A 22,096-nucleotide genomic window follows, 5' to 3' on the forward strand; every position below is an offset into this window, starting at 1 on the left:
GCGCCACACACATAAAATATTTCACAAGATTTGTAACAATTAAACATAAATAAGTTCGAACGAGCGCTCCGAACCACATTTTTCTTATTGGTATTTTCGACCATAACAAACAATAATAATAAAGGGGCATGGGGGTGTACGCAACGCACGCTGCGCGGCTTCGCGGCTCTTGAACATGACCACGGTTCTCGCATTCTGGGCAACCAGAAATTTTCAACTCAACAAATGTAGACTAAAACAATGCACTTACCCTGAAAATTATCGTCATTCTCTTCTTCCGATGCCATGGTTGCTGCTTAATGCAACTTTTACACAATTTATCGACACGAAAAGCACTTAATTTCCACAACAAATATTTGAGCACACACAGACACGACGAGAAAAAAATAGACAAGTTGTAAGCGGCTTCAACAAATATGGCGGAGCGGAGAGCGAACAGAAAGACTGAGAGACACCCAGGGCTGCCTTGGATACATTTACATCGATGTTTGGCGATAGTTGGCGCTCATTCACAGCAGTTTCATAGATTTCTTTTCTGCAACAATCACGTGTTCTGAAAATAATAAAAACAAAATAATTATTAATACAAAGTCAACTCATGTGGACAGACTTTCTTATACATTCATATTTTACTTGAAAACTCTTAAAACTATCGTAAGCATCGATGTTTCAAAAAGCAGCCCTGGGTTGCTTTGCTATCTCGACAATTTTTCACCCAAAACGTTGTGTGCGACGAATTGCGTGTTTTCTCGTAGCTTTTTGGACTTAAATACCAATAAACGCAAGAGGAATGTGCAAAGTTCTTGGTAAATAACTTTTACTTTTTAGTCAGACCAATTTAATTGCGAATTATGTCGTCCATTATAACGCGCAAGGATGGCGAAAGCGAAGAACAGAAATTGGCGAAAAAGCGCGCTGCTACGTCGGGAGCCGTGCCCGGGCCCGACGGCGTCGAAGCACCAAAGAAATCTCGCTTCGATGTCAAGGAAAAAAACGGCGATGAGCTGCTACCGACCATCACAGCCGCCGCCGCGTCTTCGCTGAGCTCCACGCAAATCAAGCTAATGATGGCGCATGCCCAGCGCGAAATCGAGGAGCGGAAGCGAGCCTTGAGCAACCTGCGGGACAAGGATCCCCTGCTGGCCTCTGTACCCTCAATTGGAATGCCCGTTGCCCTTGCAACCCAAGCACTATCGAAGAAGCCAACGCCCGAGGATGCGGACAAGGCCAGAAAGATCGCGGAGCTGCAGGCCCAGATACGTGCCAAGCTGACGGGCAATCTGGCCAACCTCATCCAGCCCACAGCCGTGGCAGCTGCCGCTGCAGCTGCTGCCCAGCAACAGGAACGCCCCAAGCCCCTCATTCTCGACGATGAGGGACGCACCGTGGACAAGAGCGGTCGGGCCATTAACATACCCACAGTGACGCCCACCCTCAAGGCCAATATACGGGCGAAGAAACGGGAAGTGTTCCAGCGACAGGCGGGGCCCAGCGAGCGTGCCGGCGAGGCAACTGGCTCGGCCCAGGACGATGCCATCAAGTACTTTGACGACCGCATCGCGCTCAAGCCGACGGTGAGGAACAAGCGAACGTTGCGCTTCCACGAGCCCGGCAAGTTCCAGCAGCTGGCAGAGCGGATGCGCATGAAGAGCCAGCTGGAGCGGCTGCAGAACGAAATATCGCAGATAGCCAGGAAGACGGGCATTTCGTCGGCCACAAAGCTGGCACTGATTGCCCCCAAGCAGGACATGCCCGACGATGTGCCTGCCATGGAGTGGTGGGACTCTGTCATCCTCACTCAGGACATGCAAACGCTGGACGAGGGCAGCGGTAAGATAAGCATACGCCAGACGGCCATCAGCAACCTCATCGAGCATCCCACACAAATGAAGCCACCAAGTACGTTGCCCACTCGTTGCCATGCCCTTGAATCTAATTGATAAATGTTTTGCTCTTGCAGATGAGCCACTGAAGCCGGTCTACTTGCCGGTATTCCTCACCAAGAAGGAGCGCAAGAAGCTGCGCCGCCAGAATCGTCGCGAGGCCTGGAAGGAGGAACAGGAGAAGATACGCCTGGGGCTGGTCGCTCCACCCGAGCCCAAGTTGCGCATTTCGAATTTGATGCGAGTGCTGGGCTCGGATGCCGTGCAGGATCCCACCAAAATGGAGCAGCATGTGCGCGAGCAGATGGCCAAGCGGCAGAAGGCGCACGAGGATGCCAACAATGCCCGGAAGCTGACCAGCGAGCAGAAGAGCGAGAAGAAGCAGCGCAAGCTGAAGGAGGACACCAGCTGCGGCGTCCATGTGAGCGTCTATCGCATACGCGACCTCCAGGACAATCAGAGCAAGAAGTTCAAGGTGGAAACGAATGCCAAACAGCTGCAGATGACGGGCACGGTGGCGCTCTTTCGCGACTGCTGTGTCGTGGTGGTCGAGGGCGGTCCCAAGCAGCAGAAAAAGTACCGACGCCTCATGCTGACACGCATCAAGTGGGACGAGGATCTGGCCAAGGGCAACGATGGCCAGGATGTGCCCAACTCGTGTGTGCTGGTCTGGGAGGGCACCAGTCAGCGTCGCCACTTTGGCGAGATCAAGTTCAAGATCTTCCCCATGGAGAAAATGGCACGCGAGTTCTTTCAGAAGCATCAAGTGGAGCACTACTGGGATCTGGCCTACTCCGGTGCCGTGCTGGAGGCCTCCACGGACCAGCAGTAGGACAAAGTCACGTTTCAAAGCATTTTTGGTCTAGTTTTAGCTTGGAAAAGTAAACATTTGAATTTCGGATAATACGTTTTCCCGCTTTATTTATCTCTTGACAAATGGATCCTCCTTGATGTTGGTCTGTATGAACTCATCCAAGCCCTGCTGCTTGAGTCGCTCAATAATCTCCGCAAGTCGCTGATCCTCCAGCGCGCTCTCTGCCTTCTCGCGTACATCCAGTTCGTGCTGCTCCTTGACGCGTGCCGTGAGCACGCGGCGTATTATCTGTCGCAGCGACTTGTTAATGGTCAGCGTGTAGTCGAGCAGTTTCACGTAGGTGGCAGGACTGAGATAGCCACCCTGCTGGCACTGGGCCACCTGCTCAAAGGTGTCCATGCTGGCCGTGGTTATCAGTCCGTGCTCTTGGAGAGCAGCCGTGGGACTGCTGTTGTCGCTGCCTGCCAGCGCGTGTCCGCCACGATGCTTACGCAGCAGCTCCTCCTCCATGGCACTGGGATTGAGGAACACATTGTCGCGGTAGATGCATGCCGAGGAGGCTGTAATCAGGTCATAGGTGGAGATGCCGCACTCGACCAGCGCCACGCCGCAGCAGTTGATGGCCGTGCTGAGCAGGCAGCCATCGTCGTCCAGTATCAGCACACGAATGTCCAGCTGGAAGTTGAGGAACTCCGTGCGGCAGACAACTGGCTCCAGGGCCTTGGTCAACATGCTGCCCAGATGCTTTTCGCGCTCCGGCACCGACTCCAGCTCACCGGTGGCAAAGGCCGCAAAGTTCACAAAGCAATTGATGACGCCCATGTTCATGCGGCGAGCGCTGGCGCGCATCAATTCGTGTGGAGGCGCCACAATGGCCAGAACTTTTGTGTTGCCATATTCCATGTAAGCGGAGCCACGCACCGTTGTCAAAACTCCAGCACGCACAACTGCATAAACAAGCATGGATGGTCAATCATAAGATAACTACTATATTTAATATTCAAGTCGGGCACTAACATGTTGAACGTGGGCAAAGTTTTGTTGGGTTCTTGCCCGGCAACTCGAGGCTGTCGAAGCATTCTTCGCAGTCCTTTGGTGTTGTGTATAGATCTTCTGCTATGGTAGCACCATCCAATAGGGTATTTTTCGTTTGTGTTACCCTTAACATTGTTCTTGGATTGGATATATTTACTTTAATTAATAACAAAAATAAACGTGTTTGAAATCAGCGATACAGTGTTGTAAAACACTTGTGGGAACACACGATTGTATTTGTATCCAACACCACGCACCAATATCGATAGTTAAGCCAATGAATCGATACCCCCGATAGTCGCAAGTGGCAACTCTACCAAAAAGCGCTGTGTAATTCTGCTGAGTTTCAGAAACAAGAAAAAAAGAGGAACGAAAAAGTGAACGCCGCATTTATAGTAAAATCTCAAATTAAATAAAGTTTTCAAACGAAAATCGTAGCAATATTCGTAGTGGAAACATGACGGGTGAGACCAAGCAGGAGAAAAAGCAGCCGGCTGTTGCCGATCCCAAAGATTTGAAGGCAAAGCAGGCAGAGACTGGCGATGACAAGGCAAAGAAGGACGACAAGGAGCAGCCCGAGCTGTCCGACGAGGATCAACAGCTGCAGGAGGAGCTGGAGATGCTCGTGCTGCGTCTGCAGGAGAGCGACAAGAAATTGTACCAGCCAGCGCTGGAAATGATGGCCAAGCTGATACGCGCCTCCACCACATCGATGACTTCGGTGCCCAAGCCACTGAAGTTTATGCGTCCCCACTACGAGACCATGAAGACCGTCTACAAACAGATGCCCGACGAGCAGACGCGCCAGCTGTGCGCCGACATTATATCGGTGCTGTCGATGACCATGGGCAGTGGCAAGGATTGCCTGGCCTACAGGTTCCTGTGCGATCGCAAGCAAAAGATCGGCGAGTGGGGCCACGAGTATGTGCGTCATCTGTCCGGCGAGATATCCGCCCACTATCACGACACCACAGGGGAGTTCCGCACCCAGCTGATTGAGCTGGTCAAGCAGATTATTCCCTACAACATGGAGCACAATGCCGAGGCGGATGCCTGTGACTTGCTGATCGAAATCGATCATCTGCACCTGCTCAGCGAGTATGTGGATGAGTCGGCCTATCCCCGTGTCTGTTTGTACCTACAGTCCTGCTATCCGTATGTCCCGGAGCCGGACAACACCATCATCCTGGAGACGGCACTGCAGTTGTCGCGAAAGTTCACGCAGCACACACAGGCCATGCGGCTGGCATTGATGCTGAATGACATGGACAAGATCAAGGAGATCTTCAAGGAGCCCAAGGAGCCGGGCATGCAGAAGCAGCTGGCCTTCATGCTGGCCCGCCAGCAGATCTGCGTGGATCTGGAAGAGTCAGCGCCGGACTACGATGATCTCATGGAGATCATGTCGAATGCGAATCTGAACAAGCATTTCCTCAACCTCGCCCGTGAGCTGGACATCATGGAGCCCAAGACACCGGAGGATATCTACAAATCGCATCTGGACAACTCGCGCTCGCGTTTCGCCTCCATTCAGGTGGACTCGGCCAAGCAGAATCTGGCCGCCAGCTTTGTCAACGGCTTCGTCAACGCGGGCTTCGGTGTGGACAAGCTGCTGTCCGAGGATGGCAACAAGTGGCTGTACAAGAACAAGGAGCACGGCATGCTCTCGGCCACAGCCTCGTTGGGTCTGATCCTGCTCTGGGATGTCGATGGCGGCCTGACCATGATCGACAAGTATCTGTACTCCACGGATGACAACATCAAGTCGGGTGCTCTGCTGGCCTGCGGCATCGTCAATTGTGGCATTCGCAACGAGGTCGATCCGGCCCATGCTCTGCTCTGCGATTATGTTGAGAATCAAAACAATTGCATGCGTGTGGGCGCCATCCTGGGCCTGGGCATTGCCTATGCCGGCTCCAATCGTTCCAATGTGATTGACACCCTCAAGAAGGTCTTCTCGTTTGGCAGCAACAAGACCTCCGCCAGCGTGGAGATACTCGGGCTGACGGCCCTGTCGCTGGGCCTCATCAGTGTGGGTTCGTGCAATGCCGAGATCACCGAGATCCTGCTGCAGACCATCATGGGGCTGACCAAGTCCGACCTGAAGGACACCTACACGAGATTCCTGTTCTTGGGCTTGGGTCTGCTCTATTTGGGTCGCCAGAAGTCCACCGAAGCGGTGATGATGACGCTGGAGGTGCTGGAGGAGCCCTATCGCAGCATGGCCACCACCATGGTGGACATTTGTGCCTATGCTGGCACAGGCAATGTCCTCAAGATCCAGCAGCTGCTGCACATCTGCTCCGATCACTACGAGACTGTCAGCGCCGATGATGAGAAGGAGAAGAGCAAGAAGGAGAAGTCCAAGGATAAGGTAGCTCCTCCTTCTCTATTGATGTTTTAAGCATTTTCCAACCATCTTTTCCCTCTTTTTAGCAGGACAAGGAGAAGGAGAAGGAAAAGGAGAAGGAGCGCGAAAAGGATCTGTCGGCCACACAGTCGATTGCCGTCCTGGGCATTGCCCTCATTGCCATGGGTGAGGACATTGGCGCCGAGATGGCCTACCGCTCGTTTGGTAATCTTTTGCGCTACTGCGAGCCGGCCATCAGACGTTCCGTGCCTTTGGCTTTGGGCCTGATATCCGCCTCCAACCCGAAGCTAAACATTCTCGATACGCTGAGCAAGTTCTCGCACGACAGCGATGCCGAGGTGGCGCACAATGCAATTTTTGCCATGGGTCTCGTCGGAGCTGGCACCAACAATGCCCGCTTGGCCTCCATGCTGCGCCAGCTGGCCCAGTATCACTCCAAGGATCCCAGCAATCTGTTTATGGTGCGCATCGCCCAGAGTCTGACGCATTTGGGCAAGGGCACCCTCTCGCTGAGTCCCTACCACAGCGATCGTCAACTGATGAATCCCATGGCCGTGGCCGGACTGATGGCCACACTCGTGTCTCTGCTGGATGTTAAGAACCTGATCCTCAATCGCTCCCACTATCTGCTGTACACTTTGGTGCCAGCCATGCAGGCCCGCATGCTGATCACCTTCGACGAGGAGCTCAACCAGCTGCCGGTGCCCGTGCGCGTGGGCATTGCCATCGATGTGGTGGGACAGGCTGGCAAGCCAAAGACCATCACCGGCTTCCAGACGCACACAACGCCCGTATTGCTGGCCATCGGCGAGCGTGCCGAGCTGGCCACCGATGAGTATCTGGCCCTCACACCCGTAATGGAGGGATTCGTCATACTGAAAAAGAATCCCAATTTTGTCAAGTAGAAGGAATCAATCATCGATCAGCGGTTCATCCATTATTTAAGGTCAGGCGAGTAACTGAAGGTTCAGCAACGTAACACAAACCCCAAACAAAATATACAAAAAACTTGTTCTCTTTCCGGCAATTGATTTCAAATGTCATTAATAAAAACTATAACTACTTATAAAACAATCACGCAAAAGCTATGCCCAGATGGGGAATAGAGTCAAGTCTATGGTTGGAGCTTCTGTGCCTGTGTGTCTTTTGTTTTTTGTTCGACTTTCGCCTCAAAGTGCAGTTGCGTTGCTGTGAACTGAACTTGTTCGCTGATTTTTTGTTCAGTTTTTCACACTGGTTCACTCAGTTGTTCAGTGGCTCACTCACCAGTTCAGCTGCTCCCTGGCGCCAGTTCCACCACTGAACAACTGAGCAAAGTGAGTGAGTTTGTTCACCAAAATGAACTAGTTCAGCTTAAGAATGGGACGTGCTCGATGCACTGTAATCCAAGAACTCCCTTTTTATTACAGCTACATTTTGTTTGCTCTCTCTCTCTCTCTCTGCATTTGTGTTTGTTTGGTTTTGAAGTGAATTTTATTTATGTACTGATGTGTGTATGGTAGATGTAGTCGTGGGTGTATGAGGGATGTATGATATAGCGTTTTGCCGTCTTGGAATTGCTTGCACAACGAAAACGCACAGATTTTGCTTTAAAAAATAGACTCGCGCTTATTGCCGTAAATATATATTTGTTGCATATACTCTTTGCTAATTACAATTGATAAATTTCTTTGTCCTTTTTCATACAATTAGAAGCTGATTTACAAATTTCACACAGCGGCAGCAGCAGCATTTCACTTAGATCTAAATTGATGATTATTTAATTAATTATTTGAATGGGTTGCCCTCAGCCCTGTGTGTTTTAAGTAATTGCCACAAAAGACAATAATAAATTATGATTTAAGCACAATTATCAGTGTAATCTTTTGCTTTCAAATAATGTATGCGAAATGGATATTGATATGCAGCCAAGACTCAACTCAAATCAACTCAAAAATTGCTGCCAAATTTCAGATGGGAGTTACAACTTTAAGCTTAGGTTCGAGGGTCAAAGGCTTTACAAAAATGATACAACATAAGGCATTGATTGATTGATTCATTGATTGATTTGATTTCACAATTAAACACAACATAAAGAATTGTAGCAATAATGATATAAGAGACATTTTGGAGAGCAGAACAATGTTTATCCTGTTGAAAACAATAGATATATACTACATATATATTTAGTCTATATATATGCTGAGCAGTTGGAGCAACACGACGCATTGCGTTTGCAGTCAGTTTGGTTCTGTTGATGGGTTGGAGGAGCAGCAGCAGCAGCAACGCCTTTGCTTGCGTCAGCGCCGCTCGTACTTGGCCAGCGGCACTGACAGCCTGGTACGCACACCCGCTCCTGCTCCTGCTCCTCCTCCACCTGATGGTGATGCTGCTGCTGCTCCTCCGGTGGATGATGATGACTTGCTGGCGGCACGCTCTGTGGTCGAGCGTGAGCGCGCAATTAAGCGTTTCTTGCTGTTGTTGCTGTTTGTTGCTGGCAGTGTTTGGTTGTTACTGTTATTATTGCTTTTGTTGCGACTCGCTCCAGACTCAGTTCCTGCTCCTGCTGATCCTCCCACGCTGCTGCTACCTTCGCTGTACCGCTGACGCTTGCTCTGCGCTGTATTATCTTTTTTTGTTTGGGATTTGTGTGATGAGAAATGTTGATTAATTAATGGTTCAGGGAGGTGTTCAGTTAGTTAATACAAATTGCCTGCAACTGGCAGTGCAATTGCGACATCATCAGCATCATCTTCATCTCCATCCTCATCCACATCCTCATCCTCTTCATCATTATCATCCTCATAATCATCTTCAATCAATCCCACATCGACCCACGCATTGTCATTGTGTGGAGCAATCACATCGGGCTCGGGCGCATCATCCGCCGCCGTCGCTTCCTCCACATCTATCGGCCATGGTTCACATTTCGAGAGAGAGCGAGAAAAATACATCCAAAACGCACAAGAAACAGAAACACAAACAGAAAACAAAAACAAAGAGAAAGAAGAAACAGCCGACGGTCGGACCGTATATAAATTTTGCATGGAAATTTGGAATTTTTGGGTCATTTTTTTGGTTGGTTGTTGTGAGAGCTCATGACACGATGGATGGTTGGATGGATGGATGGATATTAGCCATGGGGGATGATTCCCCCAACAATGAAATGGTTCATATTATACACATGATATTTGTGGGCAACTCTTCTGTTGCAAGCAAAATGACAATGAGTTCGAGTTCGAGATGAAATGCCATTGAATGCCACTTGCTATGGATGGTACACTCACCTTTGGGTGTCAGTTTGCGCTTCGTTGTGGCAGCACTAGCGGCTCCAGCACTCAGCCGTGTGCCGCTGCGTTTCAGACTGGGATCGGAGCGTCGCTCTCGTGTGTTGGCCAATGTGGCCAGCGGCTGATCGGCACTCTTTTTGGCCACATTCTTGCTGTTGTTGTTGTGATTGCCAGCGGCTGAGCCATTGTCTGCTGCAGCGGCCGCAGCAGCCGCCGCACTGGCACGCTTCATATGTGCCGGCATGCGCTTGGGCGGTTGCATGGCCGCATTCGAGCTGCTGCTGCTGGCAGCACCCGCTGCACTGTTTGAGGAGGTAGTTGGGCTGTCCGTGCCACTGGAGGACATCTTCTGCGGCGACTTGTGATCCTTGTGGTCATCCTGCTTCTTGTGCATGCCCACATCCGTCCAGTACTTCATCTGGGACTGGCGATGGCGCTGCATTAGCTCCTGCCCGGCCGTATATTTGCTCAGCAAACCCTGCAGCTTCTGCACCGTCTTGTACACGTGCTCGTTCGAGATGAGGCCATAGTCGAAGAGGGAGCACATGTGCAGGATGAAGTTGCGATAGAGATTCTTGCGCACAATCTCATGGCCCTTGGCGTCGAGGAACATTTCGCAGGCCAACGGCAGCTGGCAGTTGCCAACGAATCCGTGACGCATCACATGCAAATTCCATATCTTCATCAGCTCCTTCTCCCCCTCGTTGACGTCCGGAGAACTCGTCAATCATTTGGATGGTCTTCTGGCGCAGCCACAGCGGATCACTCTCACCCTCCGAGTCAATGTCCAGCTCCTTGGGATGCACGGGCAGACACGTCTCCGTATGATGGTAAAGCCTTTAAGCATTAACTCACGATTAGTTTAGGCTTCAGTCTCGCTTGACGCTGCCTTACCTGTTGTGGCCTGTGATGTACGAACGCTGGTTGCTTATGTCATCCTCATCCAGCTCCAGGAACTCATCCAGACTGGACTTCTGCCGCCTGGGCCGGCACACCATGAGACTGGTCACAGAAGTGCGTCGCACGGGGCCACAGGTGCGGGCAAACGAGGAGCCCGATGGCCCGGCCAGATCGTAGGGTGAACCCGCGTACGATCCATCGTACGCATCATTAATGGTGACATCGATGCGCGCACCACTGCCAGCCGGCTGGTAGGTGAAGTTGAACCGCGCATGGCACAACTTCAGATGCTTCAGCAGCGCGTACAGCCGCAGACAGTCCAGGCCGCACCAGGGACAGTTCAGCTCCTGCGTATACTCCGTCTGCTGGCGGGTGTTATTGCTGTACATAAAATTGTAAACGATTTGGATGTGCTCCGGGGAGGTTGTCTTGCACATGCCATTCTTGTGGCTGTTGCCACTGCAGCTGTTGTTGTTGTTATTGAAATGATTATTATTGTGATTCACGGCATCTGCCACAGCATCCAGATGATGGACATAACGCTGCAGCTCCGTGGCGGTTATTGTCTCTGGCAGCTGCTCGTTGGACAGCGTCAAGTGGAATTTCAGCATGGGGCTCTGCTGGTAGACATCGTAGGTGAGCGAGAGTGGAATGTAGCTGTCGGGCATTGTCTCCCAGGTGCATTTCTTTGGTGAGAAGGACTTGATGCTCGATGAGTTCAGCGGCTGGAGCATGGCCTCGTATTCGCCCTCGGTGATGAAGCCACTCGACTTTTCATACAACATCAGCTCAGAGCCGTACATCTTCTCATTCGGACGCGATCGCTTGTTCGTGGGTGTTTCTATGGGAAGGGGAAATTATGACTCTCAGACAGATGTTCACTCGCGCTTTCTATGCTAATCCCTTTTTTACCTGCATTCTCGTCGTTGCACGTGCTGACGGGCGACAGTACCTTGATCCTAAAGAGCAGCTTGTACAGCGTATGCTGCTCACCCATCGGTCGCATCGCTTGCAGCGGTATGCTGATGGTTGCATGCTCACCCACGCGATCCTTTGGATTGTACACAATCTGCGAACTCTTGCTGAGCAGCTCCTGAAAGTCCTGTGTGCTGTCCTTGCGCTTGCTGCGCGTAATCTTGTAGAGCGTCGTCACCACACAGACCGACTCACCGGCCTCGCAGAGCAACTGCTCCTGCAGCAGCTCATCGCTGTCCGTTGACTTGATGTTCTCGTGCAGCGAATCGTAAATGACGTGCAGGTAGTTTTGTGTTACGGCCTCCGATTTTTGTATAATGCTCTCCAGCATGGAGTTGATCTGGAAGGTGGAACGCTTCTTGTTGTTCCGCGACATTCGCTCCTTCATGTAGCAGAGCGTTCGATTCAGAAAGATGGGCTGCAGCAGGCAGGGGGAGAATACAAAACATATTTGAGCCTGAAGGGATGTTAGATGGGCGCCCACTTACGTTTGTCTCATGGCGGTTGCGTAGATACCGATAGATTTGCGTGGGTTCTGTAAATCAGCACCATGTAACCATTATTTATTTAGTTTGTCTGTCTGTCGACGCCACTCCACTCCTCAGACTGCCTCTACTCACTTTCAAATGCTTGCAAAAAGAGTTCCTGCTCTTGTTGATGTCCATTGAGCTTCCCGTGGCCGACGTCTGCCGCTGGCGTTCCCGTTCCCGTGGCTGTCGCCGTCGTCGGCGTTGGTGCTGCCAACGTAGCATTTGTTCCATCTGCTCCATTTCCATGACCGTTCGATCCGTTAATGCCATTTGCCGCAGCGCCAGCGCCATCTGCATTGTCTTTCTCGCGTTTTTTCGCTGGGGCCATTGTGTGTGCGTTTGTGTGTCACGATGCGAGGAGAACTGCTGAGGATGATGGCTGGATGGAGGGGGGGAGGTTCTAATTGTTGGAAATGCAACCGCTGGGCGCACACACACACAATATCCACGCACAGACTAACAATGCGCTTGCATTTCAGAACATATTCACATTTGTTTTGCCCATTTAACATGAGTTTTTGTTTTTTTTCCGCGATGCTTTTCGTGTTTTTGCCGTTTCCCTTTTCGGCGCGAAACCTTTTGCTTTTGTCTCAGCGTTATTATAGGCGTTGTGTGACGATCAGACCGCGTGTTGAATGACAAACTATATTTGTAATTGCACTGCCACACACATTTCACACATAATTCAAAATTTGCATTTAATTAAATTTGTGAACAAAAAAGAGCGTAGTCCGCGGCGTTTCACAGGCATAGATATAAACATGAATATATACATAAGATAAATATCGCGACTCTGACTGATGCCAGGTCGTACCGTGTACCTCGTTGCCCCCTAAATTGGCTGAAAAATCATCGATACCACTATCGATATAGCCAACAGTGAATCATCGATGGGTTGAAAGCTAGCCAACACTGCAAATCAGATTTAGCATGGAAAATCAAAAAATAAATATAAAAAACCCTCACTTTGAAATATATTTATATTTATTTTTCAAATAAATCAGTATTTTTCGAATAATTTGTCTCCAATTTTATTGGTCAAACCAATCAAAATCTTTCAAGAAATCCAGGGACCTGGGCCTGGTCCAGGGGGTGATGAAAATTTGTAAAATATTAGGTCATAAGCTATACAATCCAATAGAAATGAGTATTTATAATAAGTAAATTGATTCTTTAGTCGTAAAAAATTATAGTTTTAGAGCTGAGACTCCTAACTAGCTTGTAATATCATATAGAACATCAAAATTGAGGAATCTGATTTAAGACTACGGTATATTTACGGCATATTTTATCGATAATTTCGAGGCCACACTGTTGGTGCAGAGCACTTGATTTTTTTTGTCTGAAAAATTATTTTCAACTGGCGTAGCCGGCACAACTGTTTTTAAATAGCCAAATAACTTAATTAACTCTCCACACAACACAATGAATATGGACAAGAACAGTGCAGCGTTGTACAAAAAGATGCAGACCGAGGTTGAGTCATATCAAAATCTGCAGAAGTGTATGTAAATGGAGACTCACATTTCAGACCAAATTTAATAATACCATGTGTGCATATGTTCCATGCAGCCTGCGTAAAGATGGTCAAACAGCGTGCACTACTGGAGGGTCAGCTGAATGAGAACAAGTGCGTCTTGGACGAACTGAATCTGCTGGGACCAGACAACAAAGTCTTCAAACTGTTTGGGCCTGTGCTGGTGAAGCAGGAGCTCGAGGATTCCCGTCAGAACGTGGGCAAGCGCATTGAGTACATCTCCAAGGAGCTCAAGAGTTCCACTGATACCCTGGAGAACATGTAAGTAACCACCAGTCCGGCGAAAGCTGTTTTGTATTAAAATTGAACTTTATAGGGAGAAGGATATGCTGAAACATCGGGAGGCGGTGGCCAAGTACCAGCAGCAGTGGCAGGTGGCGGCGGCCATGAAGTGAAGGCCCTCAGGATTAACACTAAGACCTAATTTATAATTGTTTTGTAGATGTGTCACAGCATTAACAGGCATCATCTTGGAAAGAATACACTAAAAGAGCTTGCATTTCAAAGTACATAATGGACATTTTACATGAAAAAGGGCTTTCAATCTGGTGCAGCAACACATTGACAGTATTTACATACATGTAGATGGTATTTTTGGGGCAGCTGGTATTTTTACAACAAAGCAGTGTTGTCAAACACTTGAAAATATCGGCGTATTTGATATATTTTCGACAACCCTACAACAGAAAGACTGCCACGAAGAACAGAATTTTTTGTTGGCACACGAAATTAATAAAATAAACACTGCAACTGCCAGTGCATTTCGTATAAGTTGACGCAAGCAAACGATGGGTTCGAGTCATAGCGTTCACGTGCCCGGCGGGGGCACAGAAGGTAACGTACACACACCCGGTGGAGGAGGGCAGGACATGGTTGACCACGTAAACCTTACAACGTTGTCGGTCGGGTCGGTCTTCCAATTAGAGATCGCACCCACCCACGCACACACACACGTACACACGAACACGTACACGTCGACGGAGCATATACATCGTATAATAAACAGAAAACTCTTCTCATTGTCGACAGGTTACCACGTACTCAAAGTACAAGACAACTCGCCGGGCCAGAAGGCCGGACTGGAGGCATTTTTCGACTTCATTGTGGCCATTGCGGGCACTCGGCTGGACCAGGACAACGACATGCTCAAGGAGCTGCTGCGCCAGAATGTTGACAAGCCCGTCCGTCTCACTGTCTACTCGAGCAAGACACAAACTGTGCGAGAGCTGACCCTGACGCCCAGCACTAGCTGGGGCGGCCAGGGACTGCTGGGTGTGAGCATTCGTTTCTGTTCGTTCGAAGGGGCCAACGAGAGTGTGTGGCACATACTGGAGGTGCATCCGAATTCACCAGCGGAGCTGGCCGGGCTACGTGCCTACAGCGATTATGTGATTGGAGCGGATGCCATACGCCACGAGAATGACGATCTGTTTACGCTGATCGACACGCACGAGCAGCAGCCGCTGAAAATGTACGTCTACAATCTGGACGATGATGCCTGCCGCGAGGTGACGATCAAGCCCAACACGGCTTGGGGCGGAGAGGGTGCCCTTGGCTGTGGCATTGGCTTTGGCTATCTGCATCGCATTCCGGTGCAGGCAGTGCCAGTACCATCCGGTTCGGGTCCTGTTGCCAGTGCATCCGAGGCCACTCCGCTGATGACGGGCGGAGCAGGACAGACGCCTGCTCCTGCTGCAGTTGCCGCCTCTGCTGTTGTCTCACCAACGTTGCCTTACATACCGCCTCTGGCCAACACCTTTGGATCGACAAATGCCGAGATAAGACCCCCGCAAACAATTGAGCCGCCGGCCCAGAGCCTATTCAAGACATATTTCAACCCAGACGAATCACAAGATGCTCTCTCCGCGGCGCTGGAGACTCAGGCAAACATTGCAGAGCCTCAGGCGCCAGGCAACATAGCTGCTCCAGCTCCTATTCCCGCGGCGCTAATTGCTCAGCCTCCACCCGCGACTGTGGCTGGACCTCTGCCTGGTGTGTTTGCTTCTCCTCCTCCGTCTGTTGCGGAGGCTCAAGCGCAGTCTGTGCCGCCGCCAGCGAACATCTTCATGCCGGGCGTCTATGATCCCAGCGCACAGCACAATCCGAACGTGGCCCTCGGCGGAATACCGGCTGCCCAGCTGCCATTCCCACAGGCCACGGCGGCGCCACCACAGCTGCCCCCAGCGGCCGTGCCAATGTTCTCCACACCACAACAGGCCTACATGTCGGCTCCGGCCGCTCTCTCCTATCCGGCTGCCCAGACGGTGCCCTCGTATCCGCAGGTACAGCCCTCCATGGGCGGTCTGTTTCCCACGCAGCCAACGCCGCTGCCACCACAAATGGTTCATGTGTTCACACCACCTCAGGCGCACACGCAATCGCAGCCGCAGCCGTCACCATCCGGCAGCGAACAGCAGCAGCAGCAACAACCGGCAACATCTCAGGCTGGAAACTAAGACCAACATTCACACCTGAGCGCGGCGCTGTGTTGCCCAATTGGACAAATTGTCGTTAGGCTTTTATCTATCATCTGATTATCTGATTATTTTGTATGATGGCGCGATACCCCAGCCCACAAATGGAGCGGCAGATTGCTGTCCGAAGCGATAAAGTATGTAAATGGCATTCGTAATATAATATAAATTAACTATTGTAATAAAACAAATAATATACAAAACAAAATCAATTGCTTTTTGGGGGTAATCATCTTTGTTTTCATTTTGTTTGATTTGTGATCAAGAAGGTTTTGTTTTATACGAATTTTAGAGCAGAAATCATTACATGCTTGTAAATGTATGCATAATACTTTCACTGCCAAGAAATTGTCTTCATTTGTTCACCCTTGTGTGCTTGCAATTAATTAATAAACAAGTTAAAACAGCTTTAAATATTTCCGATTGGAGACACAACGAAAATGCAGCTGCAGGCGATCGATTGTGGTTGTTATATATCGATTGGTGGTCATGTATCGATAGATACTTATTGATATCGACATTCAAGTGTGAGACATTGGATCAGGCTAGGTTCACAATCTGCAAGTGCAGCGGCAGTCAAACTCCGAAAACTTATACAGATGTGTTCTCCATAGATTTTAACGAATTGTATTTATTTGGTTGTCATGTTGTTTGAATCGGTTCAGTAATTATGCAAAGGAGAGCGTTTACTTCTTCTTCAGGAAGGGGCTGACAATGGCCGGAGCAGCATAGGCGGTGTACGCAGGTGCAGCCGCAGCATAGGTGGTGTAAGCAGGAGCAGCAGCTGCGTAGGTGGTCACAGGAGCGGCATACGAGCGGACACCGTACACCGAAGAGGTGTAGGCTGGAGCAGCCGCAGCATAGGTGGTGTAGGCTGGAGCAGCAGCAGCGTAGGTGGAGTAAGCCGGAGCTGCAGCAGCATAGGTAATTGCGGGTCCAGCGGCATAGGTGGCAGCATAGGCTGGAGCAGCGGCGTATGTGGCAACCGGAGAGGAGGCCAGGAAGCCAGCCTGGGCAACGGCGAAGGTGAGAGCCAAGCAGATGAGGAACTTCATGTTGAACTGTTTGTGTTGTTTGGTTGATTTGTCAGCGACTGATGCTGTTTCTCAATTAGCTCGAACGTTTTATAGTCCGAATTGTTGTGGGGGAGGCCTGCCTGTGGCATTCCCAAAACGGGTTTGCGGCTTAGGCATTCCCAACAAATAACAAGCGAAACTGAATTAGAACATAATTGCGTCCGCATTGGATTGATTTCTGCATGGTAACGTTTCATTGAATGCGTATTCCCCTCTGTCGCCGCGCCTTTGCTTTTTGTGTGACAGCAGAACTCAGCGTTCGATGTTTGTCGGGCAATGGCAGTCGAAGCCGTGCCAAACGGATTACTTTTTGTCTCTCTTTTTTTCTACAGGTTTGAAGACAACTGAGAGGTGTCAGCTTTTCGGCGGAACACAGACAATTGGCAGAGCAGAGTCAAAATTATTTGAAAAAGGTAATTTAAAGACCTTTAAAACAAATATAAATGTAAGTCAGTTTATTTACACATTTTTAGTAACAAACAGCAAACAAATTAGATGAAGTCGCTTCACTTTCTGAAAATATAGTCAATGGACAAATATTATAAGTATTATTTGTGCATTCAATGAGCTAAAAAGCTCGTCATATTTCAGCAAGTTACAAAAGCGGCTTTAAAATATAAATTAAAACAAAATGATTTAAACTATAATTTTGCATTTAATTATGCCAAACAAAAGGATACAAATAAAAGTAGCGAAAAAGCTTAAGCTAAACTCATGGCAGGCACCTGGTCTGAAAGTATTTCTCATCGATGAAGCGACAAAAGTCCACCAAATGCTTGAACTTCTGCACGGTCTGGGCGAGTGCCATGTTGGGCAGCGTGGTGGTCAGTATGCTGAAGAGATGTCCAAAGGCAATGGCATCCAGCTCGCAGGGCTGATCGCCATAGAAGAAGGGCGTATCCGGTGACTCTTTGAGTTTAAATTCAAGCGTCTCGCAGCATTTGGCCACTTTCTCGATGACATTGTCTATGTTGAGGTCGTCCCACTGATAGACCTTCAGCAGACGCAGTGCGTTGCGTCGCTTGCCATAGTTCTGCATGTGATTCATGGGCCAGGGATAGACACTGCCGTTGCGTGGCGCTGTGACCTCCTTGTACACGCGCTCGTTCTTAAAACTGATGTACAGCTCGGCCATGGTGAAGATGTTCTCCACCAACGACACATATGTCCGCATATCGGCCTTCTCATCCTCGTCCTGCAGATTGCCGATGGCCATGTCCTTCTGCTCCACAAAATTGACAATTGGCTCGAATTCGGCAAAGATAAATGCGCCGGCACGGATAAAGGGCAGCTTGGTCATGCGTCCACCCGGCGACATGTGCTCTGCATTCGAGCACGTGCGTATGTCAAAGGGTAAGTTGCACATCTTCAGGTATGCCTTTACGGCCAGGCAACTGGCATTCTCCGGCAACAGTATCTGCTCCACTTCATAGGGCTAACACCATCAGTGGGAAATGGAAGAGGAATGTATGAGGCTTATGATTCCCAACGGTTGCGATTGGTTTACGCACCTGGTAGAGTGTGGCGTCTTCTGGCCATGGCTCCTCGGACAACTTGTGGGCGGTGGCGACTTGACTTAATAAAACGGATTGTTGCATTTTCCTAAATTTCCACACACAATTTCCACACACAATTTCCACAGCACAGGGGGCGATGAAGTAATCAACAACAGCTGGGCTTCGTGACACGTCGTGACTTTCACATGCTATCGATATAATATATCAATATATTGCCAGCTTGCTTCGTTGTGTGGCAGCCCTAACAGCTGTCTGATATCGATATCGCTTGCAGCTAGAATCGAGACCATTTACAGCACTGTTTTATTCACTGTTCCGCCTTCGTTCTTCTTGTTTCTGTGTTTTTTGCGTTGTTTTGTGCTTTGTTTGAACATTAAATATATTGAAAAATCGTACATATATTTTGATTAGTTTTTGTTCACGTGACACTCAGGAAACGTTCAAAGAAACGGCAATTATTACTTAATTTGCATATTTAAAAGGTGAGTGCGCGTCTTTCGGTGTCGTCTGTGTGTGGATGCGAGAACTGACGGTGTGTTTTTGCATTGAGTTCCTATGCATTGAAATAATGTTCGACTTTGAATAAATGTATGGCTGCTTATCTGCACGCACAGGCACCAACCACTCCCAAAAAATTCACTTGCAAACAATCGCAAACCCAATGACGATTCATTTGCCGGCCTTTGCGGTGTGTGCGTGGGTGTGTGTGTGTCGTGTGTGATTCATACATATAAATGTATGTCTGGGTCTTAACATTTTTCTGGCCGTGCACATTTCTTTATCAAAACTGGGCATGGTTTGTACTTTTCCTTGAATTATCCCCACACCACACCATGCCACAAGAAGCAAGCGAGCGAGTGAGCACTTTGACGGGGGGTCTAAGCAGCGTCCCCTGCCCTTGCCCCTGCCCCTGCATTGCTACTCGAGGAATCTATCTCTTGGAATTTTTGTTTGGAATCGGTTGAACCTTAATTCGAAATCAGCTAAATATTTATTGTTTTATTTACATATGAACACACTTGTTCGCATAGGCATGGGAACTATAAATAAATAAACTTTAATTATCTCCCAACAACAACATTAATAACATTTGCCCATTCGCATGTAGTACGTTATGTACTTTTGTTTCAATCCAAATCTGGAGAATTGAATACTATTATCGGGTGCCAACATGTATTGAAAATGGGCATAAACCGAGCGACGTGTATTTAGATAATGAAAAATAATGAAAAGCAAAAGCAAGATAATAAACTACCGCCAGAACATACTCGTCCCCATACATACATAGTACATACATACATACATACATACATACATACATACATACATACATACATACATACATACATATGTAGTAGGCACATGTGTGTTGTGTGGCTGGAGGCGTCGGTCTGGTCGTATTCGCTTAACGCCCGTTCTGGTCAATATAATTCAATGCCGTTCTCCCCAACCCACCCGTAGCCCCTACCATCTCTCCGTGTGCCTTTTGCCTTATCTGCCTTTGTGCGTCCGTATTTGGTTGGGACCTTTTTTTCTGTTTCCTATGCGGGGGGACATCTGCCAGCTGCAACCGCCCTCCCACCTTCGTCTCTCTACGCCACAGTTCATCGATGTGTTAATAATTGGAATTTAATCAATATTATCGAACTTGAATATCGAGTGGTTAACATTTGGTGGTAGCAGCAAATCGGATGGCAATTGAATGATAAAAGTCAATAAATTTCATGTGCTAGTCCTGCTGATCTCCAGGGAACAGATGTACAAATGGCATACATAAATATGCATACATTACAAATGCATATGTACTTAATACAAAAACCCATTATCGTGGCTACATGTTACTCACACTACTAAAAATATCCCTATGACCCGAATGACTCATTCCGATTGAGAGGAGGCACAGAGAAATGCTAAACAAAAAAGAACTCTCAACTAGCAAAAATCATGCGTAATTCCTACCGATTTAAATGTACACATATTCGGATTGATAAGTAAACATATCAACAACTTTTTGTTCAGCGCTCTAGGTGAGTGAAAAGCCATGGCCGAAACAGAGACGAAGCACCATCCCGAGCATCATGATGAGGATGTGCATGATGCCAACTACCAAGCACCGCCAGAGAAGACCATCGAGGAGATAATGGCCGCCGATCAGGAGGATGAGAGTTTGAGACGCTACAAGGAGGCACTCCTGGGTGCAGCCCAGACCGAGAAGATTGTTGTTGGTAAGAGAGGCAATGAAACAAACCATAATTAGTGCTAATCTTATGCTCCTTCATCTTCAGAACCCAATGATCCCCGCAAGGTGATTGTTAAAAAGCTGGCCCTGGTTGTGGAGGGACGCGATGATATGGAATTGGATCTGACCGGTGACATTAGTCAACTGAAAAAGCAGGTAAGTAAGCTACCATAATGACTGATCCCATTTTGACCTATTGATCTATTTTCGACAGCTTTTTGTGATCAAAGAAGGTGTTCAGTACAAGGTGCGCATTGATTTTCTTGTCCAACGCGAAATTGTTCATGGCCTCAAGTATGTTCAAAAGACATCACGCTTTGGTATGCCCGGTAAGTGTTTCGATTATCTATCTGGCTGTCTGTAAGGCCAACATTTTTCATTGCACATTGCGTACACTGCGTTTCGTGTGCACTTTTGGGACTTCACACATGTTCCGTGACAAAATCGTTTCGTTTTGCCCTGCCTATAAAGGCCTTAGTTCATGATTGACTTTTGTCCGAGCTAGACCAGAGACTAGAAATGGGAAATAGCACCTTCAATAGCACTAGCCTGCTGTGCGGAATTTTCAGTGTGGTTTATATTGTGTTGATTACGTTTGCCATATTTACCATAATCATGTGCTGAGCATTCAAACATTTATCAATGTTCCTTTGTCCTTGTATGCCTTACCCTTCTTTTGTTGGATAATTATAATTGCAATGCGTTAAGTTGTGGGTAAGATTGTGGTTTAAGTGCTTACGATAATGCTTATTTATACGTGATTAATCAATTTATTTGTTCTCTCCCTTAGTCGATAAAATGAAGCACATGGTTGGCTCGTATCCGCCAAAGAAGGAAATTCAGTTCTACTTGACGCCTGCTGAGGAGGCGCCCTCCGGCACATTGTCTCGCGGCACTTACTCGGTCAGCTCCATCTTCACGGATGATGACAAGCACATACATTTGGAATGGGACTGGACGTTTGAGATCAAAAAGGACTGGGCATAAAGCGGGAAAACACAACACACACACACATAAACCCTCAAGAAGCACACATACACAACAGACACGCAGCAAACAGCAAACAATTATTGTTTTTTCCCCCTCAAAATGTCATGTAATTAGTTTTTATGTTTTTGTTTCAAAATTTGTAAACGAAAGTTTCCAACAGAGAGAAAGTCAAGTATTTTTGTGAATGGTATTAAATTGCAACCGACTATTTTTGTATCTAAAGAGTTAATGTAGAGCCATGATAAGTATTTTTGATATCCCACTGGAATGTGTGTTAAATGAAGAGCGATTCTCGCCACTAAGAGAGAACCAGTCAGAAACCAAGTCAAGTCATCAGTCAGCCTTCTGCATGCCATTGCATATGTCTAACATACCCTGTTCCAGCTGAATTCTAATGAGTAATGAGAACTTTAAGAAAGTTTTAATGCATTTTTGCCATGTATTTAAATGTAATAAGAAGGGAAAGTGCGTTTATTCCTTCAAAAT

At 48.3% G+C, this 22,096-nt stretch overlaps 10 protein-coding genes across 16 annotated transcripts in view; 5 read left to right on the forward strand and 5 right to left on the reverse strand.

Moving 5' to 3' along the window:
* Positions 1-429, reverse strand: part of LOC117894396 (chromodomain-helicase-DNA-binding protein Mi-2 homolog) — a 28,466-nt gene extending 28,037 nt beyond the window's left edge. For all 4 annotated transcript variants that reach the window (XM_034801401.1, XM_034801400.1, XM_034801399.1 and 1 more), the window contains exon 1: positions 251-429. In XM_034801401.1, coding sequence (XP_034657292.1) covers positions 251-287 — 37 coding nt within the window. In that variant the 5' untranslated portion in view covers positions 288-429. The remainder of the gene's footprint in view (positions 1-250) is intronic.
* Positions 430-678: 249 nt separating this feature from the next.
* On the forward strand, positions 679-2,789 carry LOC117894403 (U4/U6 small nuclear ribonucleoprotein Prp3). Of its 2 annotated transcripts, XM_034801415.1 has the most exons (3): positions 679-806; positions 876-1,899; positions 1,961-2,789. In XM_034801415.1, the coding sequence occupies exons 2-3, from the start codon at positions 1,065-1,067 to the stop codon at positions 2,713-2,715; spliced, it is 1,590 nt and encodes a 529-aa protein (XP_034657306.1). In that variant the 5' UTR covers positions 679-806; positions 876-1,064; the 3' UTR covers positions 2,716-2,789. The 2 variants fall into 2 exon arrangements, with proteins under 2 accessions (XP_034657306.1, XP_034657305.1); XM_034801414.1 differs by having other exon boundaries at positions 689-1,899.
* Positions 2,778-3,927, reverse strand: LOC117894406 (exosome complex component MTR3). The gene is made up of 2 exons (XM_034801418.1): positions 3,715-3,927; positions 2,778-3,644 (listed from the first exon to the last, which is right to left on the reverse strand). The coding sequence occupies exons 1-2, from the start codon at positions 3,863-3,865 to the stop codon at positions 2,806-2,808; spliced, it is 990 nt and encodes a 329-aa protein (XP_034657309.1). The 5' UTR covers positions 3,866-3,927; the 3' UTR covers positions 2,778-2,805.
* A 121-nt stretch (positions 3,928-4,048) lies between these two features.
* On the forward strand, positions 4,049-7,177 carry LOC117894401 (26S proteasome non-ATPase regulatory subunit 2). Its single transcript, XM_034801409.1, has 2 exons — positions 4,049-6,106; positions 6,169-7,177. Exons 1-2 carry the CDS (start codon positions 4,190-4,192, stop codon positions 7,006-7,008), a joined length of 2,757 nt encoding a protein of 918 aa, XP_034657300.1. The 5' UTR covers positions 4,049-4,189; the 3' UTR covers positions 7,009-7,177.
* A 537-nt stretch (positions 7,178-7,714) lies between these two features.
* Positions 7,715-12,466, reverse strand: LOC117894400 (polycomb protein Su(z)12). Its single transcript, XM_034801408.1, is given in 7 exon segments — positions 7,715-8,711; positions 9,370-10,084; positions 10,086-10,209; positions 10,267-11,113; positions 11,185-11,665; positions 11,736-11,782; positions 11,868-12,466. Coding segments are annotated over 7 exon segments (2,781 nt in total). The 5' UTR covers positions 12,106-12,466; the 3' UTR covers positions 7,715-8,382.
* Positions 12,467-13,102: 636 nt separating this feature from the next.
* Positions 13,103-13,816, forward strand: LOC117894156 (probable prefoldin subunit 6). Its single transcript, XM_034801053.1, has 3 exons — positions 13,103-13,281; positions 13,350-13,575; positions 13,631-13,816. Exons 1-3 carry the CDS (start codon positions 13,203-13,205, stop codon positions 13,707-13,709), a joined length of 384 nt encoding a protein of 127 aa, XP_034656944.1. The 5' UTR covers positions 13,103-13,202; the 3' UTR covers positions 13,710-13,816.
* A 166-nt stretch (positions 13,817-13,982) lies between these two features.
* On the forward strand, positions 13,983-15,948 carry LOC117894155 (Golgi reassembly-stacking protein 2). Its single transcript, XM_034801052.1, has 2 exons — positions 13,983-14,148; positions 14,344-15,948. The coding sequence occupies exons 1-2, from the start codon at positions 14,103-14,105 to the stop codon at positions 15,768-15,770; spliced, it is 1,473 nt and encodes a 490-aa protein (XP_034656943.1). The 5' UTR covers positions 13,983-14,102; the 3' UTR covers positions 15,771-15,948.
* Positions 15,949-16,417: 469 nt separating this feature from the next.
* LOC117893779 (cuticle protein 16.5-like) lies at positions 16,418-17,034 on the reverse strand. Its single transcript, XM_034800520.1, has one exon. The coding sequence runs from the start codon at positions 16,841-16,843 to the stop codon at positions 16,475-16,477; it is 369 nt and encodes a 122-aa protein (XP_034656411.1). The 5' UTR covers positions 16,844-17,034; the 3' UTR covers positions 16,418-16,474.
* A 481-nt stretch (positions 17,035-17,515) lies between these two features.
* On the reverse strand, positions 17,516-18,588 carry LOC117894116 (metaxin-2). Its single transcript, XM_034800995.1, has 2 exons — positions 18,376-18,588; positions 17,516-18,299 (listed from the first exon to the last, which is right to left on the reverse strand). Exons 1-2 carry the CDS (start codon positions 18,460-18,462, stop codon positions 17,577-17,579), a joined length of 810 nt encoding a protein of 269 aa, XP_034656886.1. The 5' UTR covers positions 18,463-18,588; the 3' UTR covers positions 17,516-17,576.
* Positions 18,589-18,708: 120 nt separating this feature from the next.
* LOC117894117 (rho GDP-dissociation inhibitor 1) lies at positions 18,709-21,885 on the forward strand. Of its 3 annotated transcripts, none has more exons than XM_034800996.1 (6): positions 18,709-18,863; positions 20,401-20,606; positions 20,667-20,776; positions 20,835-20,949; positions 21,329-21,334; positions 21,411-21,885. In XM_034800996.1, exons 2-6 carry the CDS (start codon positions 20,423-20,425, stop codon positions 21,605-21,607), a joined length of 612 nt encoding a protein of 203 aa, XP_034656887.1. In that variant the 5' UTR covers positions 18,709-18,863; positions 20,401-20,422; the 3' UTR covers positions 21,608-21,885. The 3 variants fall into 3 exon arrangements, with proteins under 3 accessions (XP_034656887.1, XP_034656890.1, XP_034656888.1); XM_034800997.1 differs by lacking the exon at positions 18,709-18,863 and adding an exon at positions 20,315-20,329 and having other exon boundaries at positions 20,414-20,606; XM_034800999.1 differs by lacking the exon at positions 21,329-21,334 and having other exon boundaries at positions 18,710-18,863.
* Positions 21,886-22,096: the final 211 nt, after the last annotated feature.

Source organism: Drosophila subobscura, chromosome J (genome assembly GCF_008121235.1).
Source record: "Drosophila subobscura isolate 14011-0131.10 chromosome J, UCBerk_Dsub_1.0, whole genome shotgun sequence".
Lineage (NCBI taxonomy): Eukaryota > Metazoa > Arthropoda > Insecta > Diptera > Drosophilidae > Drosophila > Drosophila subobscura.

Coding starts and splice junctions, on each gene's coding strand:
- LOC117893779 (XM_034800520.1), bottom strand. CDS start 16,843: ATGAAGTTCCTCATCTGCTTGGCTCTCACCTTCGCCGTTGCCCAGGCT.
- LOC117894116 (XM_034800995.1), bottom strand. CDS start 18,462: ATGCAACAATCCGTTTTATTAAGTCAAGTCGCCACCGCCCACAAGTTG. Junction 18,300..18,375: donor AAGACGCCACACTCTACCAG/GTGCGTAAACCA, acceptor TGATGGTGTTAG/CCCTATGAAGTGGAGCAGAT.
- LOC117894117 (XM_034800996.1), top strand. CDS start 20,423: ATGGCCGAAACAGAGACGAAGCACCATCCCGAGCATCATGATGAGGAT. Junction 20,607..20,666: donor GACCGAGAAGATTGTTGTTG/GTAAGAGAGGCA, acceptor CTTCATCTTCAG/AACCCAATGATCCCCGCAAG. Junction 20,777..20,834: donor TTAGTCAACTGAAAAAGCAG/GTAAGTAAGCTA, acceptor TATTTTCGACAG/CTTTTTGTGATCAAAGAAGG.
- LOC117894403 (XM_034801414.1), top strand. CDS start 852: ATGTCGTCCATTATAACGCGCAAGGATGGCGAAAGCGAAGAACAGAAA. Junction 1,900..1,960: donor CACACAAATGAAGCCACCAA/GTACGTTGCCCA, acceptor TTGCTCTTGCAG/ATGAGCCACTGAAGCCGGTC.
- LOC117894155 (XM_034801052.1), top strand. CDS start 14,103: ATGGGTTCGAGTCATAGCGTTCACGTGCCCGGCGGGGGCACAGAAG. Junction 14,149..14,343: donor GCCCGGCGGGGGCACAGAAG/GTAACGTACACA, acceptor CATTGTCGACAG/GTTACCACGTACTCAAAGTA.
- LOC117894156 (XM_034801053.1), top strand. CDS start 13,203: ATGAATATGGACAAGAACAGTGCAGCGTTGTACAAAAAGATGCAGACC. Junction 13,282..13,349: donor ATATCAAAATCTGCAGAAGT/GTATGTAAATGG, acceptor TGTTCCATGCAG/CCTGCGTAAAGATGGTCAAA. Junction 13,576..13,630: donor ACTGATACCCTGGAGAACAT/GTAAGTAACCAC, acceptor TGAACTTTATAG/GGAGAAGGATATGCTGAAAC.
- LOC117894401 (XM_034801409.1), top strand. CDS start 4,190: ATGACGGGTGAGACCAAGCAGGAGAAAAAGCAGCCGGCTGTTGCCGAT. Junction 6,107..6,168: donor AGGAGAAGTCCAAGGATAAG/GTAGCTCCTCCT, acceptor CCCTCTTTTTAG/CAGGACAAGGAGAAGGAGAA.
- LOC117894406 (XM_034801418.1), bottom strand. CDS start 3,865: ATGTTAAGGGTAACACAAACGAAAAATACCCTATTGGATGGTGCTACC. Junction 3,645..3,714: donor ACTTTGCCCACGTTCAACAT/GTTAGTGCCCGA, acceptor TTGTTTATGCAG/TTGTGCGTGCTGGAGTTTTG.